This window comes from Myotis lucifugus, unplaced genomic scaffold (genome assembly GCF_000147115.1).
Source record: "Myotis lucifugus unplaced genomic scaffold, Myoluc2.0 scaffold_22, whole genome shotgun sequence".
Classification (NCBI taxonomy): Eukaryota; Metazoa; Chordata; class Mammalia; order Chiroptera; family Vespertilionidae; genus Myotis; species Myotis lucifugus.
In genome coordinates, this window is record NW_005871070.1 from 2775673 (window position 1) to 2797728 (window position 22056).

At 39.4% G+C, this 22056-nt stretch overlaps 1 protein-coding gene across 1 annotated transcript in view; it reads left to right on the forward strand.

The window, feature by feature from the left end:
• Positions 1-22056, forward strand: part of SLC25A21 (solute carrier family 25 member 21) — a 512936-nt gene that overhangs the window by 465450 nt on the left and 25430 nt on the right. The window contains exons 5-7 of the mRNA XM_023751496.1: positions 1773-1832; positions 5248-5355; positions 19971-20135. Coding sequence (XP_023607264.1) covers positions 1773-1832; positions 5248-5355; positions 19971-20135 — 333 coding nt within the window. The remainder of the gene's footprint in view (positions 1-1772; positions 1833-5247; positions 5356-19970; positions 20136-22056) is intronic.

Consider the following 22056-nt stretch of genomic DNA (forward strand, 5'->3'; position numbering starts at 1 on the left):
TGCTATGACTATGACCTTAGCCTGTTTCCTGGACCACAGCAGGCTCTCCTGAGTGACACAAATATATAACTAAGGCACTTTGGTTCCTTTAGTAGCCAAAGTGAAGACAGGGAATGGAAACTAAAATTTTCTAAATGTCTCCAATATACCAGGCATGTCAGGAAATCTTATTTAAATGCTCTTATTTCAAGACTTCTCTAAACGGCGAGCTTTCTGTTCTGAAAGGTCAGGCGACTCACCCATACTTTCACAGCTGAGAAGTGTAGCCAGGATTCAGACCCAGGACTGCTTCTGTCAAAATCCCAGTAAGGTAATTGTCTAAAACAGTGAAGATGATGACCATAAAAAAGAAGAAAAATAAATTATCTTTAAAGCTCAAAACTATAATGTGTTTCCTTTCATGGTTAATGGTTTCTAGTGCAGCTCTCATCAAAAACGTGGTGGTCCCTGGTGGTATTATTGTAATGCCAGGATATAGTTTCAGGGTTATCACCATCCACTGGAATGTTAGATCAAGAAGGCAGGGTTCTCTTTGCTTACTACTGCATCCCCAGTGCCTCTTAGAACACAGGAGGCATCCAAGAAAATATTTGTTGAATGAGTAAATGAAGGAATCTTATTTCTAGAAAAGCCTACAAACATAGTTAACCTAAAGAAGCATGACACAAAAGTAGTTCATGGGTCTTTAAAAGACTGGATATCTATCTGGGGTTGTAATGACCCTTGGGATGCCCAAAGACGCATTTGAGCCCCATCTACACCACAGAACTACCTCTTTCTAACAACAGAGTATTATTTGGCCCCAAACTCTACATTTTTTCTTGCTTCATTTTACTGGGTAAAAAAGTAATAGAGTAGAAGACATATGTGATTACAAAATACCCAGGCCATTTCTGGAGTCTTGGGAAACAGACTAGCAGGACCTAAGAGAGTGCCTTATCGAAGCTGCTTATGGCTGCCTAATGGAGTGCCCAGGAGTAAAACATCATGTTCAAGCAGAGTTGTTGCCCAAAATGTTTGGGGGTGGGGGGATGTAATGTATTTATGGTATGTTATTCAAAGTGATTAATTAGATTTGCCTCCCTAGAAACTCATTTTCAGGAAAATTATATTAAGCATCATCCACTGGAGGAGCCAACAAAATCATCATCATCATATTTTAAAGGAGGGAATAAGCAGCTGTCCTCTGCTCAGGTGGACAGTCTGCCTTTAAGCAGGGATGGGCTGGATGACCTCACCGATCCTTTCCTAGTTTATAATGACATCTTCATCATCACTGAGTGTTGGGAAATTTCTTGGAACAGTAGGTATACATAGCAATACAAATGCAAGTTAAGCTGAGAAGTGGCTGTCTTTTACAAGTCAGATAGATAATTGGGCGTTCACTGGGAAAGCAATTCATAGAGAACACAGAGGAGACTGAAGATTTCAGGTCTCTATGCCTATAATTCTGAATCACTGCCATAAAAAAGAAGTCTATTGATGTCTGGGGAAACTGAAAATGGTCATGGTAAATGGAGGCTGTATGGTCCATTTACTGCTATAAAGGATTCCATCAGCTCCTCTGTAGGTTATTATAGCTGCATTTGAAAATGTGAATGTTAAAGTAAGATCCAATAGCATCTATCCCAGACCAGATTAGAAACTGTGCTCAATAGTTCATCATTTTTAAATGCTGTTTAATATAATGATTCACTAAAGAAATTTGAGTCAATTAAAGGGTTTGTTGCAGGAAATTGTTATAAATCTCTGGGTTTGGTTTTGTTTCACAGTTTTTCACCTTTGAGCAATATAAGAAATTGCTAGGATATGTGTCACTGTCGCCAGCATTGGTAAGTGAGAATATTTATTATACTTGAGTGTGTGTGTTATTTCATAAAACAAAATCTGGAAACAAAAAGCCTTTTGAATCCCCAAGCCCAACTACTAAAATATGAATTCGAGTTATTCAATGTTCAGCTACTTGTTGAAAGCCATCTTCCTAATAACTCACAATTTGGCTATTTTATAGCACCCAGTGATGAATTTATTATAATAATGATATGTGTAGAAAGGCTCATATGATATATGGTCAAGAATGTAAAATAAAGAATACATTTGTCAAAGACTCTTTTAAAGCCAAGACATGCATGTTTATATACTGCACATATCTATGCAAAAGTCAAGATGCCTAAAACTATTTCCTAGCAGGTTACTTTTCCCGCTTTTACTTAAGCTGTAGTAAACATAGGGCTGCAGGTGACTCTGTGGTCACATGCGGACTGAAGAGTCTTTTATAGTCAGGGAGAATAATGATCTTACAATGACAAATCTCAACGATTACATGAAAACCACTTGGTAATTCGAATGTTTCCTACCATCTCCTTTCCTTCTTGGTGACTTTGCGGCTTTTCACAAAATGTGTTAAATAATATTGACCAAGTACATGCTACAATATGTGCATGTGCTATGAGAGCCCCAGACAGAGCAAATGCACTGATTTCTCCCTTTGCATCTGCAAAACAACACAAAACAAAGTCAACTCTGCATTGCCCCTCCAATTGAAAACTCTCCTCAACTCAACCAGAGGCAGTGTTCTGAGCTTCAACTCTAATTACTTTACTTGTAAAGGTTCATTTCAGGATATTTACTTTGCCAAATAGGCTGTCCAAGAAGTATCTGTTGTTTAAAAAGTCATGCATGTCCCTTTTCAAGAATGATCCTATTAAGAAAACTACTAGCATGGTTTAGTGTTATGACAAAGAAACCTCTTGTCTAGTCTCCTACCTAAACAAGGTGGCTCTGAGGTGGCCTCATATAAAAGAAGTGGTACCATGAGTCCTAAAATTAGGTAAGTTATTTTTTTAAATCCTTAGTGTCTCCCCTTAATGTCACTCTTAACTTTAAAAACAAGTTGTTCAAAAGAGAATTAAAAACCTTTCTAGCAAAAGACAATAAAATATGGTCTCGAGAGGGCCAGCTGGTGGTTCCTGTGTGGAGCATTGGTACCATGTGAGAAAACGCAGTTCTCTTGACTCTCTTGGGAATTGGCCACTCCAGCTACCATAACCGAATGCATGCAAACTGTATACAGTTTTCCCTTTCTCTTGAACTCATTTATTCCAGTTTCTTTCTGATACAGCTAGACACTTAAACAGCCATTAAATGTTCCTGGTGCTCCCACATGAAAAGCCATGGAGGCTGGGATCCCGACAGTTACTGCTGGTCTCTGGAACAATCTGAGTAACATGATCTGCTGATAGCTGATCAATTCTTTTGACAAGGGACTGCTGAACACTATTTCTGACAGCAAATGTAGCTGAGTTTATAGAACAAAAAAGTGAATTACTTGGAAGATTGCATATAGTAATAAAAACCTGAACATCTGGATTTTAGCTTTTTCAGTCAGAAAAGTTTGGGACTACTATTTTTTCCCCCTGCTTTTGGCTTCCATGATGGAAGCCCAAGATACATGAACAAGATATTTGATCTTTTACCCTATGCAAACCTGTTTAAAATTGAAATGAAAGGACATGAAAGAAAAACATGATTAGTTTTTCCCTCTCTCCTGGAATCTGCATACAGCGCCATTCTTCCTGTCCACCTGTATGTGCAACAAGAGTGGTTTTTGTAAAGCACTTGACAAAGGGCTTTCACACATGATTTTGACCCTCATTATATTCTGATTAGGTAGGGGCATTTCATATGATTTTCTCCATTTTACAGATGAGAAAACTGTGGCTTACAAAGGTTTCAGTGATTAGACGCAGAGCTGCAGCTAGCACATATGGTGCCTTTATGTGAATTACAAAAAGGCACCTCTTTCTTCTGACTGACACCTCTCCAGGGCTCCAGCCTGGCAAGGGGGGTGCAGGCTGGACTGCAGGCTCCACACATACTTTTGTACATGGCAGCGCTGGTCCAAATCAATCAATAAATGGCAGAACCAGGGCCTAAACCCAGACCCACTAGCTCTGGATCCTTGCCTCCCCTTCTAAGGTTATAGAACAGGGGTGGGCAAACTTTTTGACTCGAGGGCCACAATGGGTTCTTAAACTGGACCGGAGGGCCGGAACAAAAGCATGGATGGAGTGTTTGTGTGAACTAATATAAATTCAAAGTAAACATCATTACATAAAAGGGTACGGTCTTTTTTTTTTTAGTTTTATTCCTTTCAAACAGGCCGGATCCGGCCCGCGGGCCGTAGTTTGCCCACGGCTGTTATAGAACATTCCTTTGTCCCTTTTTGCTTTTAGTCTCCTATTGGGAGAAAGCAGAGACTTCTGTAAAGAGTTACCTGTTATTTACTCTTAATTGGCATTTTTCTCCTCTTAGCTGTATATGGTACTACCTCTTCTCTGAGAATTAGGGCTTTGGAACTAAATAATTAATTTTTTTAGCATCTGTTTTGCAGATTTGAGGCTTTGTTTCATTTTGTTTTCCTTCTGTGTGTGTGTGTGTGTGTGTGTTAATTATTGTGGTTATTTTTGATACAGATTTTCTGAAAAATCGTTAAGTGTTCTATTTACAGAAAAAGTCTAGAAAGTTCTTCTTTCCTACTGCAGAAATTCTTAAGAGGTAGCAAATAAGTCATTTGCTACATGTTCTAGATTTTAGTTGAGGCCTTCAGAAAAACATAGCCATTTCTGGTTCCATTCCTCAGCTTCTAGGTCTGGAAGACTAGTGCAATTGTCAGGTGTTTATAAAACAGGGGAAGGATGAATAAAAAATAATTTTGGGGGGATTGTAGTCTAGAATAGTGGCTCTAAGAATACAGCTGTAAATTTAAATGTTGTAGCTATACTGTTTAGTTACCTGAAATTTTGCCTTTTTAAACACTATATTTGTGGTTCTGCTCCTTGAATTTTTTAATCTGTCCAATAAATGTATTTAAGTAGATATTTTACAATGAAGCTCTCCTTTTACAAGTCAAACTCTCTTTTAATTGTTCCATGTGCAGATGATTTAGTATTCACCTTAAATCAGTAAAACAACCTTTCTTCTCATTAAAGGAAAAAGTCATTTTTGATGGGGCCTTGACATTCTATTTTGAATTGTTAGGATGTGGTTTGCGGCTTCTGTAATTTCTTCTTCATGAATTGTCAGCATCTAATCAAGAACTAAAGCTGTTTAGTAATGGTATATGGTGCATTTATGTAAGTTTCTCCATTTCATCATCACATTCAGTTGCACTGTATTGTGAGTAGGATGCTTAACCTAGTACACATGATAACTTGTTTTAAAGTATTGATTTATTTAATTTTCTAGACATTTGCCATTGCTGGACTGGGGTCTGGACTAACAGAAGCCATCGTGGTTAATCCTTTTGAGGTAGTAAAAGTTGGCTTGCAAGCTAATCGGAACACATTTACAGAGGTAATCATTTAAGGTTTTCCTATTGTTGAAGGAATATAAGATAAAATATTAAAAGTATATATAAAAAATTATGAACCCAGCCCGGCCACATGCTCAGTGGCTGAGCATCAAACTATGACTCAGGAGGTCCCGGTTCAATTCCCCGTCAGGGCAGATGCCCGGTTGTGTGCTGGATCCCCAGTGTGGGGCGCGCAAGAGGCAACCGATCAATGATTCTCTATCATCATTGATGTTTCTAGCTCTCTCTCTCCCTCTTCCTTACTCTCTGAAATCAATAAAAATATTTTTAAAAATTCTGAACCCAGTTCTTATCCCTTGCTAAGTCATATAAAATTATTGTTAAAGAAGTAGCATAAGAAAATGTCAAATTTCTCCCACAAGGAAAATGTTAACAAAAATGCTCTAAATGGTGGGGGCTTGCCCGGGATGGCAATGGCTGGGGAGAGGGTTCTAATCAGGGAAAAAAGGAGACATATGTAAAACTTTACACAATAAAAAAATTAAAAAAAAATGCTCTAACATCTGATGAACAAATACATATTTACACATTTTTATTTTAGAGTTTTAATGTAAGGTATGATTTATTTGGAAATGTTTTCCCTACATTTGGCAACACTTCTATTTCACGTTATAGTAGAATAGACTATAGCAAAAACCACTGAGATGATAGTATTATTGTTTCTAAAAAATTTATGAAGTCATTTTTAGAAATTACCTCACTCCTTTCCCTACTCCACCCTCGGCCCTCCTTCAAAGATTCTGATAATCTGTCAAGCTTGTCTTTTGGTTAAGTCTGAATGAGCAAGTTACTAAACCTGTGTAGACATCACTACTTGGACTATGATGGGTCTTGACATTTAATCGTTGGTACATACTGTTCTGTGAAGACAGCTTCCCTAGGTGTGTGCTGCCTTCACTTCCTTCCAGTTGCCTAATAATTCCCGTTATCACCAAGTCCAACTGTTCTTGCTTTATTCTTTTGGGTGTCAAGCACAAGGTAGAGAAAAAATAAGGGAATTGGTATTCCAGATCCTTCCTTAGCATTTTAATTTAATTCCACAACTGGGTAGCATGTGGTTTAAATTGGTTTGGAGTATCTGCTGACCTGAATTTCTCTGTAGAAAAGTTCCTCTGCCTACTACTTAAGCAGCTGCTAGTGGGTGGAGACCCCCTCACTCCCACCCCACTTCCTGCCTGCTGAGAGCTCCCTGCCAGCTTCTTGAGCAGTGATGTGTGTGGGGGGAAGGAGAGGGCCTCTACTCACCTGTAGCTACCAAGGCCTGAGGAGGACAGGGTTGGCCCCCTACAGCAGATGGTATCTACTCAGGTGAAATCCATCCTAATTAAGGGAGATTTTTTTCAAGTTTCAAAAGATTATCTTAATTGCAGTGATATGTAGCACTTCAGAAAAGGTTGAAAATCCCTACATTACCCTAGTCTGTGTTTCTGTTTTGCTTTCTTTCTGTTCTTCCTTAATGATGGAAAGAGATGGTGAGGAATAGGAGGAAATGAAAGAAATACCTTTCAAATGCCTTATCAATATGGAGCATTTAAAACAACGCCTATGGAATCTGCTCAGGGAAAATTTTATTTGTTAGACTGGGAGAATTACCAGCTAGGAGTAAATTTTGGAACTCCCCATCCAATTCCTCATTTTACCTATTGGGAAGCTTGTCTTAGAGCAGCAATGAGTAAGCAAAGGAATAAACATGCCTTCAACTGCAGCCCTTTATGAAGGTAGCATGTAACCAGAGGGACACACTTGGCACAGAGCACCAAGGAGTGCTCACAGAGATGAAAATAATGAATTGTCACAGCACCTCTGCTCATACCTAACTGTCTTTTCTCTCCTCTGCCCTCAATGAGGTTCTACGCTGAGGCCAAGTAAGAGCTGTTAATGTTTTGCATGTGTGAAGGCCTTGCTGGAACATGGTAAACAGCCTTCCAGCCCAGCATGAGAAGGCTGCATGTGTGTGTGTGTGTGTGTGTGTGTGTGTGTGTGTGTTCCCAGCTCATTTACACGAGTGCACTCTGTGTAAATTGTTTATGTGCATGCAGCTGTTTTTTAAGTGGAGAAGAAAGAGGCACTTGTTTGGGATCATTTCTTTTGCATAATCCACTGAACTGATTCATTGTTAGATATTTACTTAGAGTAAAAGCTACTAGGTACATTGTAAAATATTTTCAATATTCCTTTAACTAGTCAGAACTTAGCAAAGAAAGGATCACATGGGTCACACGTGTCAACAACTATCAAGATTCAGTAGCTGAACTGAGGTGGCCCTTTATACGCAATATTGATCAAATTGAAAGTAGTTATAGTAGTACACAGTCACACAACATAAACTATGCCTATTACAAAAAAATCTGAAAGAGATGATGCGGTAAGAAGAGCAAATTTGGATCTAGTTATTTAAAACTACCCATCACTTTTGGTCATACAGCCATTTCCTATATGTATGTCTAGGACCCATTGACTCCAAAGCCTTTGTCCACTGACTCGCCTTTTCTTTTCTCCAATAAGGGGATACCCCTGTGCTGAGTATATACAAATAGTAGGTGTGCTTGCTTTAGCATTTGTATGGCCAAGAATAATTATTGCTATCTTCACTCTGAGGCTTTGTAGATTGTCAAGAAGTATGAGGGTTGGGGGTTGGAGAAGGAGAAGAGGAAGAGAAAAAGAAAGTGAGGAAGAAAGGAATTAATGTAATGTCCAATGCATTTAAAAATTATACTTCTTTTTTAATTTCTTTATTAATTAAGTTATTACATATGTGCCTTTATCCCCACATTACCTCCTTATCCCCCCCCACTCATGCCCTGACCCCCCTGTTCTCTGTGTCCATTGGTTAGGCCTATATGCATGCATATAAGTCCTTTGGTTGATCTCTCCCCCTTCCCCCCACCCTCCCCTACCAATGCATTTAAAAATTATACTTTTTTTAAGAAAAATGTTTAAATTCAAGTATAAAGGTAATGCAGATTTATGTTAGAAAACACCAAAAATATGTATTTTTGTGTATGCATATAAGTGTATAAATGTACTAAAATGATCTAGAGCAGCACTATCCAATAGAAATGAAATGTGAGCCGCATGTCCTAATAGCTATATTAAAAAATGTAAAAAGAAATAGATGAAATTAATTTAATACTATATTTTATTTAATTCAATATATCCAAAAAAGTATCATTTCAATATGTAATCACTCTAAAAATTATTAGATAATTTACACTATATTTTTATACTTAGTCTTTAAATCTCATGAATATTTGATGCTTATAAGCACATTTCAATTTGAACTAGAGCATTTCAAGTGCTGAATAGCCACATGTGGACAGTCATGTCCTTATAGGAAAAGGCATGTCTAGGGGAATTAATACAAACTTTTCACTGGTTATCTCTGGGAAAGAGATTGGAGTGGGGGAGAAGAAAGCAAGAATTTTAAGGAAATGGCTTTGTGTAGTTGAATTTTTACCCTGAGAACACATTAAGTATTCTGTGAACACTTACTCTAAAAGTTGCTCATCATATAAGACTTAGAAAATACAGAACAGTAACAAGAAAAGTAAGTAATCCAAAAGAAATGTTCTAATGGCTCTGCCAGGATCAAGCCTACCCTAGGGAGAACCTTCCCAACTGATCCTGGTAGGAATGACTTGCTAGCCCATTTAGGACTCAAACAGTTCCTCTTTTGTTAGGGAAGGATAGTAGTAATGGTCACATCAGATAGTGTCAAGCTGTCAATACAGTCTGACATATAGTGATGGTTTAATGTGTTAGTAGTTATTATTACAAGATGCTTTTGATGCACATTTAAATGTGATGATATATGCAAGTCTTAACACAGCACCTGGTACATGATAAGCACTCAACCAAAGATAACTATTTCTAGATGCAAGTTGATCTTATAAATCCTTAAGTTCAAGTAGAGACAGGTTATTTTGAGATATTGACCTGATTAATATTGAGCAGTCACAAGTGACACCAGTGTGGGCATGAAAACAGCTTACTGAGCAATGGTCAGGCTTCTTCTTTAGGTCATTCTCAGCTGCCAGTAGGACCCATTTAGCCTGAATTCTTTAGCAGGACCTAAGGGCTGGCAGCCTAGTTCCAGTGCCTATTGACAAGGTCTTTAAACACAGGTCCACTATCATCAATACTAGCTGGGTACCTGCTTGCTGTAAATAAATAGCATATAGCAGCAGAAGTTAGAGATGACACTAAAAGCATTTAAAGCAGAATGAATTCTACCTGAATCAAGACATTTTCCCTCTGGAATAATCATATAAAGTTAATGAGGGTTATTAATCAAGCCTTCTTAGTCACGTCACATAAAGGCTGCGAACTAGTAAGCTCATTTTCAGCCTTTTCAGTCAATTACAGCTAGCAGCTGTGGTGGAACACTGAATGGATAGGTGGCTGCAGAATCATGGCTTGACACCTTTAAGGAAAGCAGAGAAGTTTCCTCAGAGGCCTATTTTGCAGGTAGATAACTCTTGTTCTGCCAGTGCTGTGAGTTTCTGGGGCAGCATGTCTCCCCTCCTGGGTGTGCACCACCCTACATGCTGCACAGTAATTGTGTTTTTCCCTATTTTGTCAGCTTGAGGAGGGGAGTCACAAATTAGTCCTTCAAACATGAAAATTTCCTAAGAAGTTGTGGTAGTTGAGAGGGACTCTTCAGTGGAAGACAGACTAAGGCAGCAGTAGTTAACATTACACTCAAGTCTTAGAGGCGACAGCAGAGTGATGAAGGAGCAAAGGACTGCCATGGTTCCTGGTGCGCAGAGCATGGTCTAGAACAGTGATGGCGAACCTTTTGAGCTCGGCGTGTCAGCATTTTGAAAAACCCTAACTTAACTCTGGTGCCATGTCACATATAGAAATTTTTTGATATTTGCAACTATAGTAAAACAAAGATTTATATATATTTTTTTAATTTGTATATCTTTTTTTAATTAAATCTTTATTGTTCAGATTATTACATTTGTTCCTCTTTTTTTCCCCCCATAACTCCCCTCCACCCAGTTCCTGCCCCACCCTCCGCCCTCACTCCCCACCCACTGTCCTCATCCATAGGTGCACGATTTTTGTCCAGTCTCTTCCCGCATCTCCCACTCCCCTTTCCCCCCAAGAATAGTCAGTCCATTCCCATTCTATGTCCCTGATTCTATTATAATAACCAGTTCATTCTGTACATCAGATTATTTATTCACTTGATTCTTAGATTCACTTGTTGATAGATGCATGTTTGTTGTTCATAATTTGTATCTTTACCTTTTTCTTCTTCCTCCTCTTCTTAAAGGATACCTTTCAGCATTTCGTATAATACTGGTTTGGTGGTGATGAACTCCTTTAGCTTTTCCTTATCTGTGAAGCTCTTTATCTGACCTTCAATTCTGAATGATAGCTTTGCTGGATAAAGTAATCTTTGTTGTAGGTTCTTGGTATTCAGCACTTTGAATATTTCTTGCCATTCCCTTCTGGCCTGCAAAGTTTCTGTTGAGAAATCAGCTGACAGTCGTATGGGTATTTCCTTGTAGGTAATTGAGTCTCTTTCTCTTGCTGCTTTTAAGATTCTCTCTTTGTCTTTTGCTCTTGGCATTTTAATGATGATGTGTCTTGGTGTGGTCCTCTTTGGATTCCTTTTGTTTGGGGTTCTCTGCGCTTCTTGGACCTGTAAGTCCATTTCTTTCACCAGGTGGGGGAAGTTTTCTGTCATTATTTCTTCAAATAGGTTTTCAATATCTTGCTGTCTCTCATCTTCTGGCACCCCTATAATTCTGATGTTGGTACGCTTGAAACTGTCCCAGAGGCTCCTTACACTATCTTCGTATTTTCGGATTCTTTTTTCATTTTGCTTTTCCGGTTGGGTGTTTTTTGCTTCTTCGCATTTCAAATCTTTGACTTGATTCTTGCGCTCCTCTGGTCTGCTGTTGGGTGTCTTTATTTCAGTCAGTGTATGCTTAATTTCTAGTTGGTTCTTTATCACAACATTGAGGGTCTCTTTAGATTTCTTGAGGATCTCATCAAGTTTATCGGCAGTTTCTAGAAAATTATTGAAAGACCTTAAAAGTGCGTTTTTTAGCTCTATATCCTCCATTTCTGTCATGTTTCTTTGTCTCCGCATTTTTTATGCTTTCTTGGTGCACCCCCTTGTGGTCTTTGTGCGCAGTCTTGTTGTAGTTAAGCCTTGATTGTTGTCGGCAATACTGGGGGTGAATTGACCTCCAGGCTAACTGGCTATGAGAGTCAGCTGTGTCTGCAGTGGGAGAGCTTCTGTGCTGGATCTCTAGGGCGGTGCTAGTCTAGCGTTTGCCTAAGGCTATCCGACAAATGCCTCTGTGTAAGGCTTGGGCGGGGCGAGTCCCCTAGGATCTACAGGGCGGGCAGAGCGAGCAGTTATGGCTGCTCTCAGATCCGTCCCCAGGGGCTCTGCCTCTCAGAGTCCCGGGAGAGAAAGCTGCATTCAAGTTCCGACCAAAGCCAGACAGTCCCGCTTCTCCTGTTTGAGTATGGGTCCCTAGAGACTCGCCCGGATCTGGAGCTCAGAGTCTGAAACTCCCTCCCAATTGAAAACAACAACCGCGCCCTCCGCTGCCGGCCCGCTCCACATGCACTCCGCACCTTAGTATTTCACTTCCGCACTGCGCCTCCTCTGAGTCTCGGTATGGATTTCTCTTTCCTTCTAGTTGTAGGATTTCCACTCAGCCAGCCTTCCTGTGGTTCTGGGTGCTGTCTGTTCCATCTTTTAGTTGTATTTTTGAAGTGGTTGTTCGAGGCAGCAAACTCCGGCGTTAACCTATGCCGCCATCTTGTTTTCCCTCAAGATTTATATTTTTGATATTTATTTTATATATTTAAATGCCATTTAACAAAGAAAAATCAACCAAAAAAATGAGTTCGCGTGTCACCTCTGACACCCGTGTCATAGGTTCGCCATCACTGGTCTAGAAGCAGGTTGTGGGATGTAAGTAGATGCCTTCTTGGCCCTGTGGGGAGAGCATGGCTGGCAGAAAGCCAGAACAGGTCCCTCTGCAGCATGAGATCTAGGACAGGGGCCTCCAGCTGGGGTTCTAGGGCATTATTAGCTGAGAGCAGAGGCTGTGTCCATTATGTTCTTGGAGCCCCAAGTGCAGTTCCCATCGGGATTTCTCAGGAATGGCAGGTACTCTGCTGGCTCCAGCTGCCCCTCTGTGGTCTAGAACTTATTCTCTAGCCAGTCAGAAGTTACCCATAAAATATGCCTTCCCACCCACGTTAGCCATAAACTGTTCTAAAAATTTAAAGGAAATTGTGGTTAATTTAGTTTCTGATACTTCTTTCTTTTGCTTCCAGCTTCTGTATAAAGTATTTCAATAGGTGTGCTTGTCCCTTCTCCCCTTTTTAAATTGCCACCATATCAGCTAAAGAGTATGAGCCCTGCCACACTTCCTCCAATCCCAACATGAGAATCTTGGCCAGCATCTTAAAATTCACAGCAAATATAGTGAACTGGTCAGTCACAAAAAGAAAACCTGTCTCTAATTTAAATATGCTTGACCTTCTGTGGGGAGCAGATAAATCACGGCTTTGTCATGCTCTGGTTTGGTTCAGTGGGTGTAAAAACATGTTCAGGTAAAATCCGGATAGACCCAAATTTCCCCCTGTCCTTCAAACTAAATCCAAGGAAAGTGTTCTGGTCTGTAGTCTTTTTGGCTTAGGGCTAGCCCAAGGATTTCTCTATTGGAGACTTCCAGTCTTTCCAAAAGTGTGACTCTGTAGCTTGTCCTTATAGGAACTTTCTCCCCTCTTAAGCGGACGCATCATTCTTTATCTGTATATTTATTTATAAGAACTGGAAACCTGGTATCAGTTGCGTGAGGCCAAAACACTATTTGGCTGGCATGCTCTCTGCTAGGCTGGAAAAATGTGAATTTCTCCCCAGAAGCAAAATCTTGTATGAATTGTTTCCCAGTTTTTCTCATCACTTTGAAATCTACTTCAAAGTTATTATTTGGCTAACGGGTTATGTTTTCCTTCCCTGAGGTCTATAGGATTGGCTTCTGATGTGTGGAGGGGGCACAGGTTTCCTTCTAGTCTGTCATTTTTATCTGCATTACATATGAACATAATCATTCTCTCCCCCAAACATGAAACTAAACCTTTAGGAAATTGCAAAAGCCTCTTTCTCCTCCATTTAGTTTTTAAAGATGTTCAGTTCAAGAAAGGAATAATGAGTCTTCTACATATGCTCTGTGATTATAATTTAAGGATCAATAAATAGATAGCAAATGTATCATTGATAGCATCTTTAAAGATAGGGATTTTTTTTCATCTGAGTTTGGATAATATCACTAAATATAATTCTAAACACTTTATCCTGGGAGCTTAATAATCTAATAGAAACCAATTAGATCTTATATGACATCACAAAGCTTAGTGATTATTTTCTTCATAGGCAATTAACAAATATTTAAACTTAGATCTATTGTGTAGAGTCAACATAAGGTGAATAAAAGGACCACATTTTGTGATCATCTCTTTCAAGAAGATGAAGTTGAGTTAGATAGAGAGTGAGTATGTGGCTCTGTTTTCAGATAGTGTAAAAGCCAGCTTCAAGGGCATGTCAACGTTCATGAATGATGTATTGAGTTAAGTTCAAATTTTTCCTGCATTACTATGTGAAACACTGCCTGGAAACTGTTCAGCACATAAATTATTTCTTTCCAGTTTATGATTCTTGCGGGCAGAAAAGTGAATTATGTATATGAATCCATTCCTATAGTTATCTTTCAACAATACCTAAGGCAGCAGCCAAGTTGCCTCTCTATTATCATTTACAGAAAATAGACTTCAGCCTTCCATTCAGCTGTGCCAGGAACCCTAGATTTTTGCTTTCTGAATGGAGACTTTGAAGTGATGGTAATCGCTACCATTTACAAAATATCTACTACATGCCAGACACTGTGCAACATGCCTTACATGTTTTTTCCTATTTAATTTTTTTAGAAAATTCATGTAATTCTGTAAATTGCAAAAGTAATGCAGTGTGTTTTTTCCACAAGTAATACAGATCTATCTAATGAAAAAATAATTGATGACTTCTGCAGACACCTCCCTCTAATCCCATTGTCTGGTAACTGCTCACACACACTTGATATTTCAAATCCTCCCATTGTCCCTATGAGTGGTTTTATCTCTATTTTATGGATAAGGAAAATTAAGCCCAATGGAGTGTGAATGGCTCTAAGAAACAGCATTAACATTGAGGTCTCTTTCTTTTCATTAAGATAAAGAAATGTGGTTAATTACGACACTTAGGGGGAAATCAAGTGTTTCTGGACCCACAAAAAAGCAGCCATGTTGTCAGTTTCTTCTTAGCAGTTTCCCCTGTGCTAAGGCCACCGCCTCCCTGCCTGCCCACTGCGCAGGGGCCTGGCCGGCAGAGTCAGCACTGGTCACCCAGAGGGCCCCATGCTCCTCCAGGCACCATTATTGGGCATCAACCTGGTGTTAATGTAGCTTGTGGCTCAGCATCTGGGAGAGTTTGTTTATAGCAAATCATTCTCCACTCACAGATTGTTCTAAAATGGATCTGTTTATCAAATGTAAAACTCTAGATACAACATAATTATATTTGGGGTGTCTTTTTGTCCATAATCATGCCCTATTCAAATAAACTGTAATGATGAATTAGTGATGTATCTAAGCTAAAATAAATTGTAAATGTGGGATTTTTCAGCCTGATTCCTCTCCTCTCACTTACATTTTGTTCTCAATTTTTTTTCAAATTTATGAAAATGCTTCAAGACTTCATTTGAGTAATGAAAAGCATAAGTGATTATCTCCTGAAGAGCATGGGTATTTTCCTACCTGAATGTAGCAGTTGGGTCTTCTCTTTCTTAACAAAGCAGTATTTTTCTGAGGACCCTGATGTGGACACTCACTTCACGGTATAAAGGTCTCACAGTTTGCTTTTCAACGGTGTGATGAAATCCAGTGCAACATCCTTATTCTATTTGCTCTAAAAAGCAGCAAAATTCACCTTGCTGTAGGAAGCAGTAAAGGAACAAATGTGGAGCGTGCTGTGTTTTGACCTGGTGTGCCGAGAGCTCTTCCCTGGCTGGAAGGAATGAGAAATCCACTGACACGCACCCCTCGCCTGTACCTACTGGCCATTCTCTGATAGCTGTTTACCCGGGAACAGCACTCACCACCTGAAACCTCTGTCTGTGAGCTCACAAGCTAATCAGAGCCAGCTATGGACAGTAGTTGGATGGAGGAACACCAGGAAAAATAGCTTAGGCTGCCATAAGGCATCTCAGTGATTTGTTGGTAATATTGGGCTCTCAGAGAGTAAGGAATCAGTGCCCTGGAGTGGTGCCTGGGAGCACTGTACAGGCAAAGGGCCTTCTCTTTCCATTAAGCGACGTAGGGACTTTTAAAACAGAAATTTGATTCCATATTTAATAATTATTATGGAATATTCTCACGGGTAGATACAAAAATTATCAGCATATCTCTCCAAATAAAAACCAAAGCAAAAACATTTATGTTTCTAGGATATGGGCAAAGTGCTACACTTAGCACAGTGCATGGCAACTAGGAGGTGCTCGGTAGATATTGTTAAATAAATGGTGCAGGAAGAAACAGTGAGTTCCCACCAATTCACACTTGGCAACAGCAGAGGTCAAAGTTAAAGAAGACTTTGAGTTCCTTCAAATGGAAATACTTCTGGCAGGGAAAGCTGTGTGGTATCACAAAATCAGCTACATTCCGATCCACTGTTCTCCCATGCTTGCAGCTCTGGTCCAGTCAATAAAAGGTACATCTAGGGAAGTTAGAGTGCCATTTGGCCCACATTTGGTAACTAAATATGAAAACTGGAGTGAATCTAAATATTGGAAGGAAACCAAACTGTGGGTGACCTGCTGGGCTGGATAGTATTGGAATCATTTGGCTGATGTTGCTAATCAGTCACCATTTGGTTTTGAAATGGAAGTCCAGTAATCAAATAAGTTTAGTAAAATTCCTTGTGTTTGCAGAGATCTAGTCAAAATGACTCTCTATTTTCCTATTTAAGCATCCTAGTGGAAGTCACGTTTTGCCTTTCTAATTAAATATTTGCTTACATTTGTGTGATGCAGTGTCACTGAATGAAGCAAAAAGCACACATAATTTTTATGGGAATTTCAGTTCAGGTTTTCCTTACTCTCAATGCCCTGAGTTATCAGAAAAATGTATTTGTGTTATTATGTATCTATTACCTGTATGAGTTTGATTATCAGGCTCTGAAAATCTTACTGCGTATGTATAACAAGAATGAGTCCACAGAATGTGAACAGCACTGGGTTAGAAGCAGAATTCTGGTTAAGCCATTTACCAGTATTTTCACTTTAGGAATATTACTTAACAATCCTTGGTCTCCTTACCTGAAAAATTAGAATATACCCACTTCCCACCTTACAGGGTTTTTTAGAAGAAATCATATATGCTACGATGGCAAATCTAAGCAGAGCATAAAAGTACGAACTTGGAGTTGTGGGGGGTGCTCAGTTTGCACTTGACATTACCACTCACTCTGTGATCTTTGCCAGTAACGTGACCTTCGTTTCCTCATCTGTCAGATGGGGGTATGATAATACCTATCTCACACGCCTGTTGAGAGGATTAAATAAGATGCTATATAAAGTACTAAGAATCTATGATATGGATAATATTGATGAGCACTTATTGTGTTGCAGATACCTGCTAACATACATGAATGTGTGAGGTGAAGGCCTGATTAGTGTGTTTTTCCATTCCCAGCCTTTGCTCCTATGTGGCCTTGCTTCTACAGGCCATAACCTTATCACGTGAGAGTTCTCACTGATAATTCTTACTGAGGGATAGGGAAGAGGCAATTTACAGGACCTACTGCTCCCAAGAGGAACGCTTCCAGGGTAAGGAACTAACCATGGAAGGAGATCTCTAGCCCAGAGGTTGGATTTGGTGAGCCTCAGAGGAAGTCGACCTATAATTTGCATTCTGGATGCATTTCTTTTAGACTTTGTTACAAGGGTCCTGGGCTCTAGAAAAGGGAAAGGAAGGAATGAGAAGGAGGAGGCTAGTTATCCATGTCCTTCCTCTCCCTCAAATCAGCCTCCACCTTTTGATTGTCATTTCCCATCTGTTATTTAATTATTATAACTACTTTTTATAAGCCTTGTTGCTATTATTAACAGCTAACATACAGTGAATTCTTACATAGGACATAGTTCATTGACTTACTTATAACAATCCTGTGAAGAAGATTGTATTATTATCCTTATTTCATAATTGAGTAAAGTGAAGATAACTCAGAGGATGAAATAATCACTTGACCTAGCAAGTGGTACTGCTAAGACTCAGACCTGGGGCTGTCTGGCTCTGACCCCCTATTTCTAGCTACTATACTACCCTTTGATTTCTTTAATGATTCATAGCGAGTTCAAATTCAATAAGGCACTTGAATTCAAAATCCATGTGCTATACTTTCTTGTACCCGCCTACCACCCAAAGCAATGAAAAGCAGACACTAGACCAGTGATGGTGAACCTTTTGAGCTCGGCGTGTCAGCATTTTGAAAAACCCTAACTTAACTCTGGTGCCGTGTCACATATAGAAATTTTTTGATATTTGCAACCATAGTAAAACAAAGACTTATATTTTTGATATTTATTTTATATATTTAAATGCCATTTAACAAAGAAAAATCAACCAAAAAATGAGTTCATGTGTCACCTCTGACACGCGTGTCATAGGTTCGCCATCACTGCACTAGACCATCAGTAAAAGTCACCTTCACCAAGATCTAATAGAAGTCTACTCTTTTAATTCTGTAATTTAGCACACTGGGATTTTTAAACAATAGAAACATCTTTAGATCTGTTTCACTTAGAGAAAGCTATGCTAATCTGCACTTTCATTCAGGGCTGTTGGTTCCTCCTTTGCTCTAGAATCTAGATGGGTTCTCATCTTCCTGAACCTCAAGGCCTCAGAGTGTGTGAGGAGGGAGGGAAAGCCTGGGCTGGATGCAGGGAGCACCACTATTGATCAACCTTGGCCCAGGAGGCCTCACTTCTGCCCTGTGCCTGCCCTGCCCCGTGGAACTGCCACCTCTCCTTCCCCCGCCCTGTAGGCTGCCTTCCTCAGGGCAAGAGAGCAGTGGCGAGCAGTTTGCTCAGCACATCCAGAGTCTCTCCAACAGAAATGAACTTCTGCTCAACTTGTCCTCAAGTCTACTTTGAAAATCAAAATGAATAAGTTGGGTTAATAGTCAAATGTGCCAGAACACAAACAAAAAAGTCCCGTTTTGTAAAACAGAGTGAACTCTAACCTTCTGAGAATTTTTGGTTCTCCTATATGAAATGTCTTTTGTAGTTTTAAGATACATTCTCATGTGATTTTTTTTCATGTTACAAAAAGGATTTTCTGAAGCTCAATATACTTTATTCTAATTAAACTGAAAAGATGACGCTGAGTGTAGAATTATAGCTAGAGTTTTAAAAACATTTATGAGCAAAAACTATAGGATTTACTATATAAACAAGCTCATTTAATGCATCATGTTAATGACATAGCTATAAATACAAGTTAGATAAAAAGCCTTGATTGGGTTTGTTTTGTTCTGTTCTGCCGATGCAGCTTTACTTGCACATGATAAGAACACTTTAGTCAGAAAGCACATCGGACGCCAGGACCACGCCAGCAACCTGCTCCAGTGAAATAGCAAACAAATATCAGCCCAGCCGCTTGCCTTATGGGCAAAATAATAAATAAATACTGAATATTTCTTCTATTTACCATTGAAAATTTAACAAGAAGAGATAGCCTTTGTACTATACTTTCAAAAAGGAAACAACCTTTTTTAAAAAAAAACCCACATAAGTTGTTATAATTGTATTGTAATGAACAGTGAGCTCTTTAGCGTGTTCCAGAAATAGCAGTAGACTGATTCCAGCAGTTAAGGTATTTCAACCTTCGGTAATCAATCAGAGGACTGCAAAGGAGTGAATTAGAGGTAACCCAGTACTCCCAACACCACTGATTTGTCATTTATCACAGCAAGTAATACACATGCTGATTGCCCGCCCGCTGGAGGGAGTCTACAATCATCTAGCCAGGCCTGATTTCTAGCTTAGCACCCATTTAAACTGTTGAGGCAATGTAACATTTGCTTTAGAAAACAGAAATGGAAAGGTAAATACACTGAATTCAGGAACCAAATATAAATTCCTTTTGGATTATACACAGTTATGGATTAACAGTATATCCATATAGCTAATCCCCTCCATTAGTGTGGATAATCCAGAATTGAATACAACTATTAACATGTTGAAAGTGGTGATAGTTATTACATGACATTAGTTTCACTAATTCCACCAAAGATGTTTCTCTTTGCCAACAATCTTCCCTTTAAGGCCTGTTGTTATACATGCAATTTTGTTTACTTTTTGGGTTTCCTAATTTTAAAAGCATGGATTTAGACCTGATTGTTCATGTTTGGGGAAAGAAGTCCCTAATAATTCTGGCTTGAAGGATAGCTATATAGTAATTTACTCTATCTCACATTCCCAAAGATGATCTTTTCTGGCTTTGCCCCTCTCTCCTGCAGCAGCCATCCACTATGAGCTACGCAAAACACATCATTAAGAAGGAAGGTTTGGGACTCCAGGGCCTCAACAAAGGATTTACAGCAACTTTGGGACGTCATGGAGTTTTCAACATGGTTTATTTTGGCTTCTACTATAATGTCAAAAACATGATTCCTGTCAATAAGGTAACTACTTAATCTATTAAAATTCTGGAGGGAAAATCTTATCAATGATGATAGCTGCATTTGTGGAGTGTTTATCCTGTCCCGGTCACTGTGCTGAACACTTACATCACTTATGTAATGGATCCTCACATCAGCCTTATTCATTCAGTGTTGTTATCCTGTTATGAATTTGGAAATATCAAGTCATGTACCCGGGATCACATAGTAAATAGCAAAGCAGAGACTTGAACCCAAGTCTGACACCAATCACATTATACCTGAATGTGCCATTGCACATGAATGCTTCACATTTATCACTAATGGGGATTTCTAGAAACTATGTTATTACTTAATTTTTATCTTAAAAGCATAATGTTCTCAGAAAGTTTAAATATTTGTGTTGTAAATAAATTCTGAGCTCATGAGGAAAATCGTCAGCCTAAAATTGAAATATTACCTAGATCTTTTTTTTTTAAATATATTTTATTGATTTTTTACAGAGAGGAAGGAAGAGAGATAGAGAGTTAGAAACATCGATGAGAGAGAAACATCGATCAGCTGCCTCCTGCACATGTCCTACTGGGGATGTGCCCACAACCCAAGTACATGCCCTTGACCGGAATCGAACCTGGGACCTTCCAGTCCGCAGGCCGACGCTCTATCCACTGAGCCAAACCGGTTTCGGCTTACCTAGATCTTAATTGTTAAGTTTGCATAAGTTAATTAAGGCAAGTAGTAAACAAGTTCTTCTAGGATCATTTGCTTTGGAAGCAAAATAATAATAATCATTATTATCTTTTAAATGGTGACTTACAGATGCCAGCAGCCTTTCAACTTCTAGAAGATAAAAATAGTACACGATATGCTTTAAAATGGGCATCTGTGGGCTTTTGCGAGGAATTTCCCCACCATCGGATCGCCTGCTGGCAATAAAAATTGCGACCCTGAAAGCAGCAGTTGGGGCAACATTTTTCACGTGCAGGCGGCTTCCAAGAGGGGTTCAGGTTTTCATTTAGCTTAGTACAGAAGCATTGAAGGACTTTTTATAAATCATAAAAATATTCCTAATGTGAAGTTATTTATACCTATCTTTGCCCAGCTACTCCCCATATTCTAGGCCAAGATTTATCGCAAGTATGAGGACAGCTGAATCCAAAGCATGTTCCAAGTTACCCATCTGTGGCATTACCTCACTCACTAGCCAAAGTTGTTAACCAGGTTTCACTGTACTTGGAAATCTCACTTATTGAGTAGAAGCTTGTTTTGTTCATCTGAAATCTATGATTGGCCACAATATAGGTAGATCCTCCCACTGACTGGCAATTCTGACTCTGGTGGTCCTCAGCTCTTCTTCTCCTGTTGAGTTCATGAAGTATAGAAATAGAGTGCAATGAACACTCGGGGCCTGGATGACATGAAAGACTTTGGCTCTTAATATATTAAGATTCTTTTTAGCCAGAATGGGTTAAACAATGTGAGGCTGAGGGAAAAATGAGAATGCAAGGCCCCTTGTTCAACAATTAAAAATTTTCAAGACAACAATGGTAAAGCAATAAACCAAGCATGAGGCTCTTCTAAGAGTAGGCCCTGGTGACTGCTCAAGTTACACACCCATGAAGCTGACCCTGTCTTTTAAACTCTCAGATGAGTAATCCATACAGCATGGGTCAAATGTCTGGGCCGCCCTTTCTCCAGTTATCCAAAGGCTTGAGATAGAAATTATACACAATGAAATGAATTATATAAATTATTTGCATATCCTATATAATAAAGAGGTGAGATGAAAATTAACCCACACCCTCACAAGATGGCTGCCTATGACCAGGCTGGCAGGGGGCTTAGTGAGGGACAACCAAACGACTGAACAGCAGGCTGCATGGGGTGATCAGGCCAGCAGGGGGGCCATGAAGGGTGATCAGGTTGGCAGGGGGGGAAGTTGGAG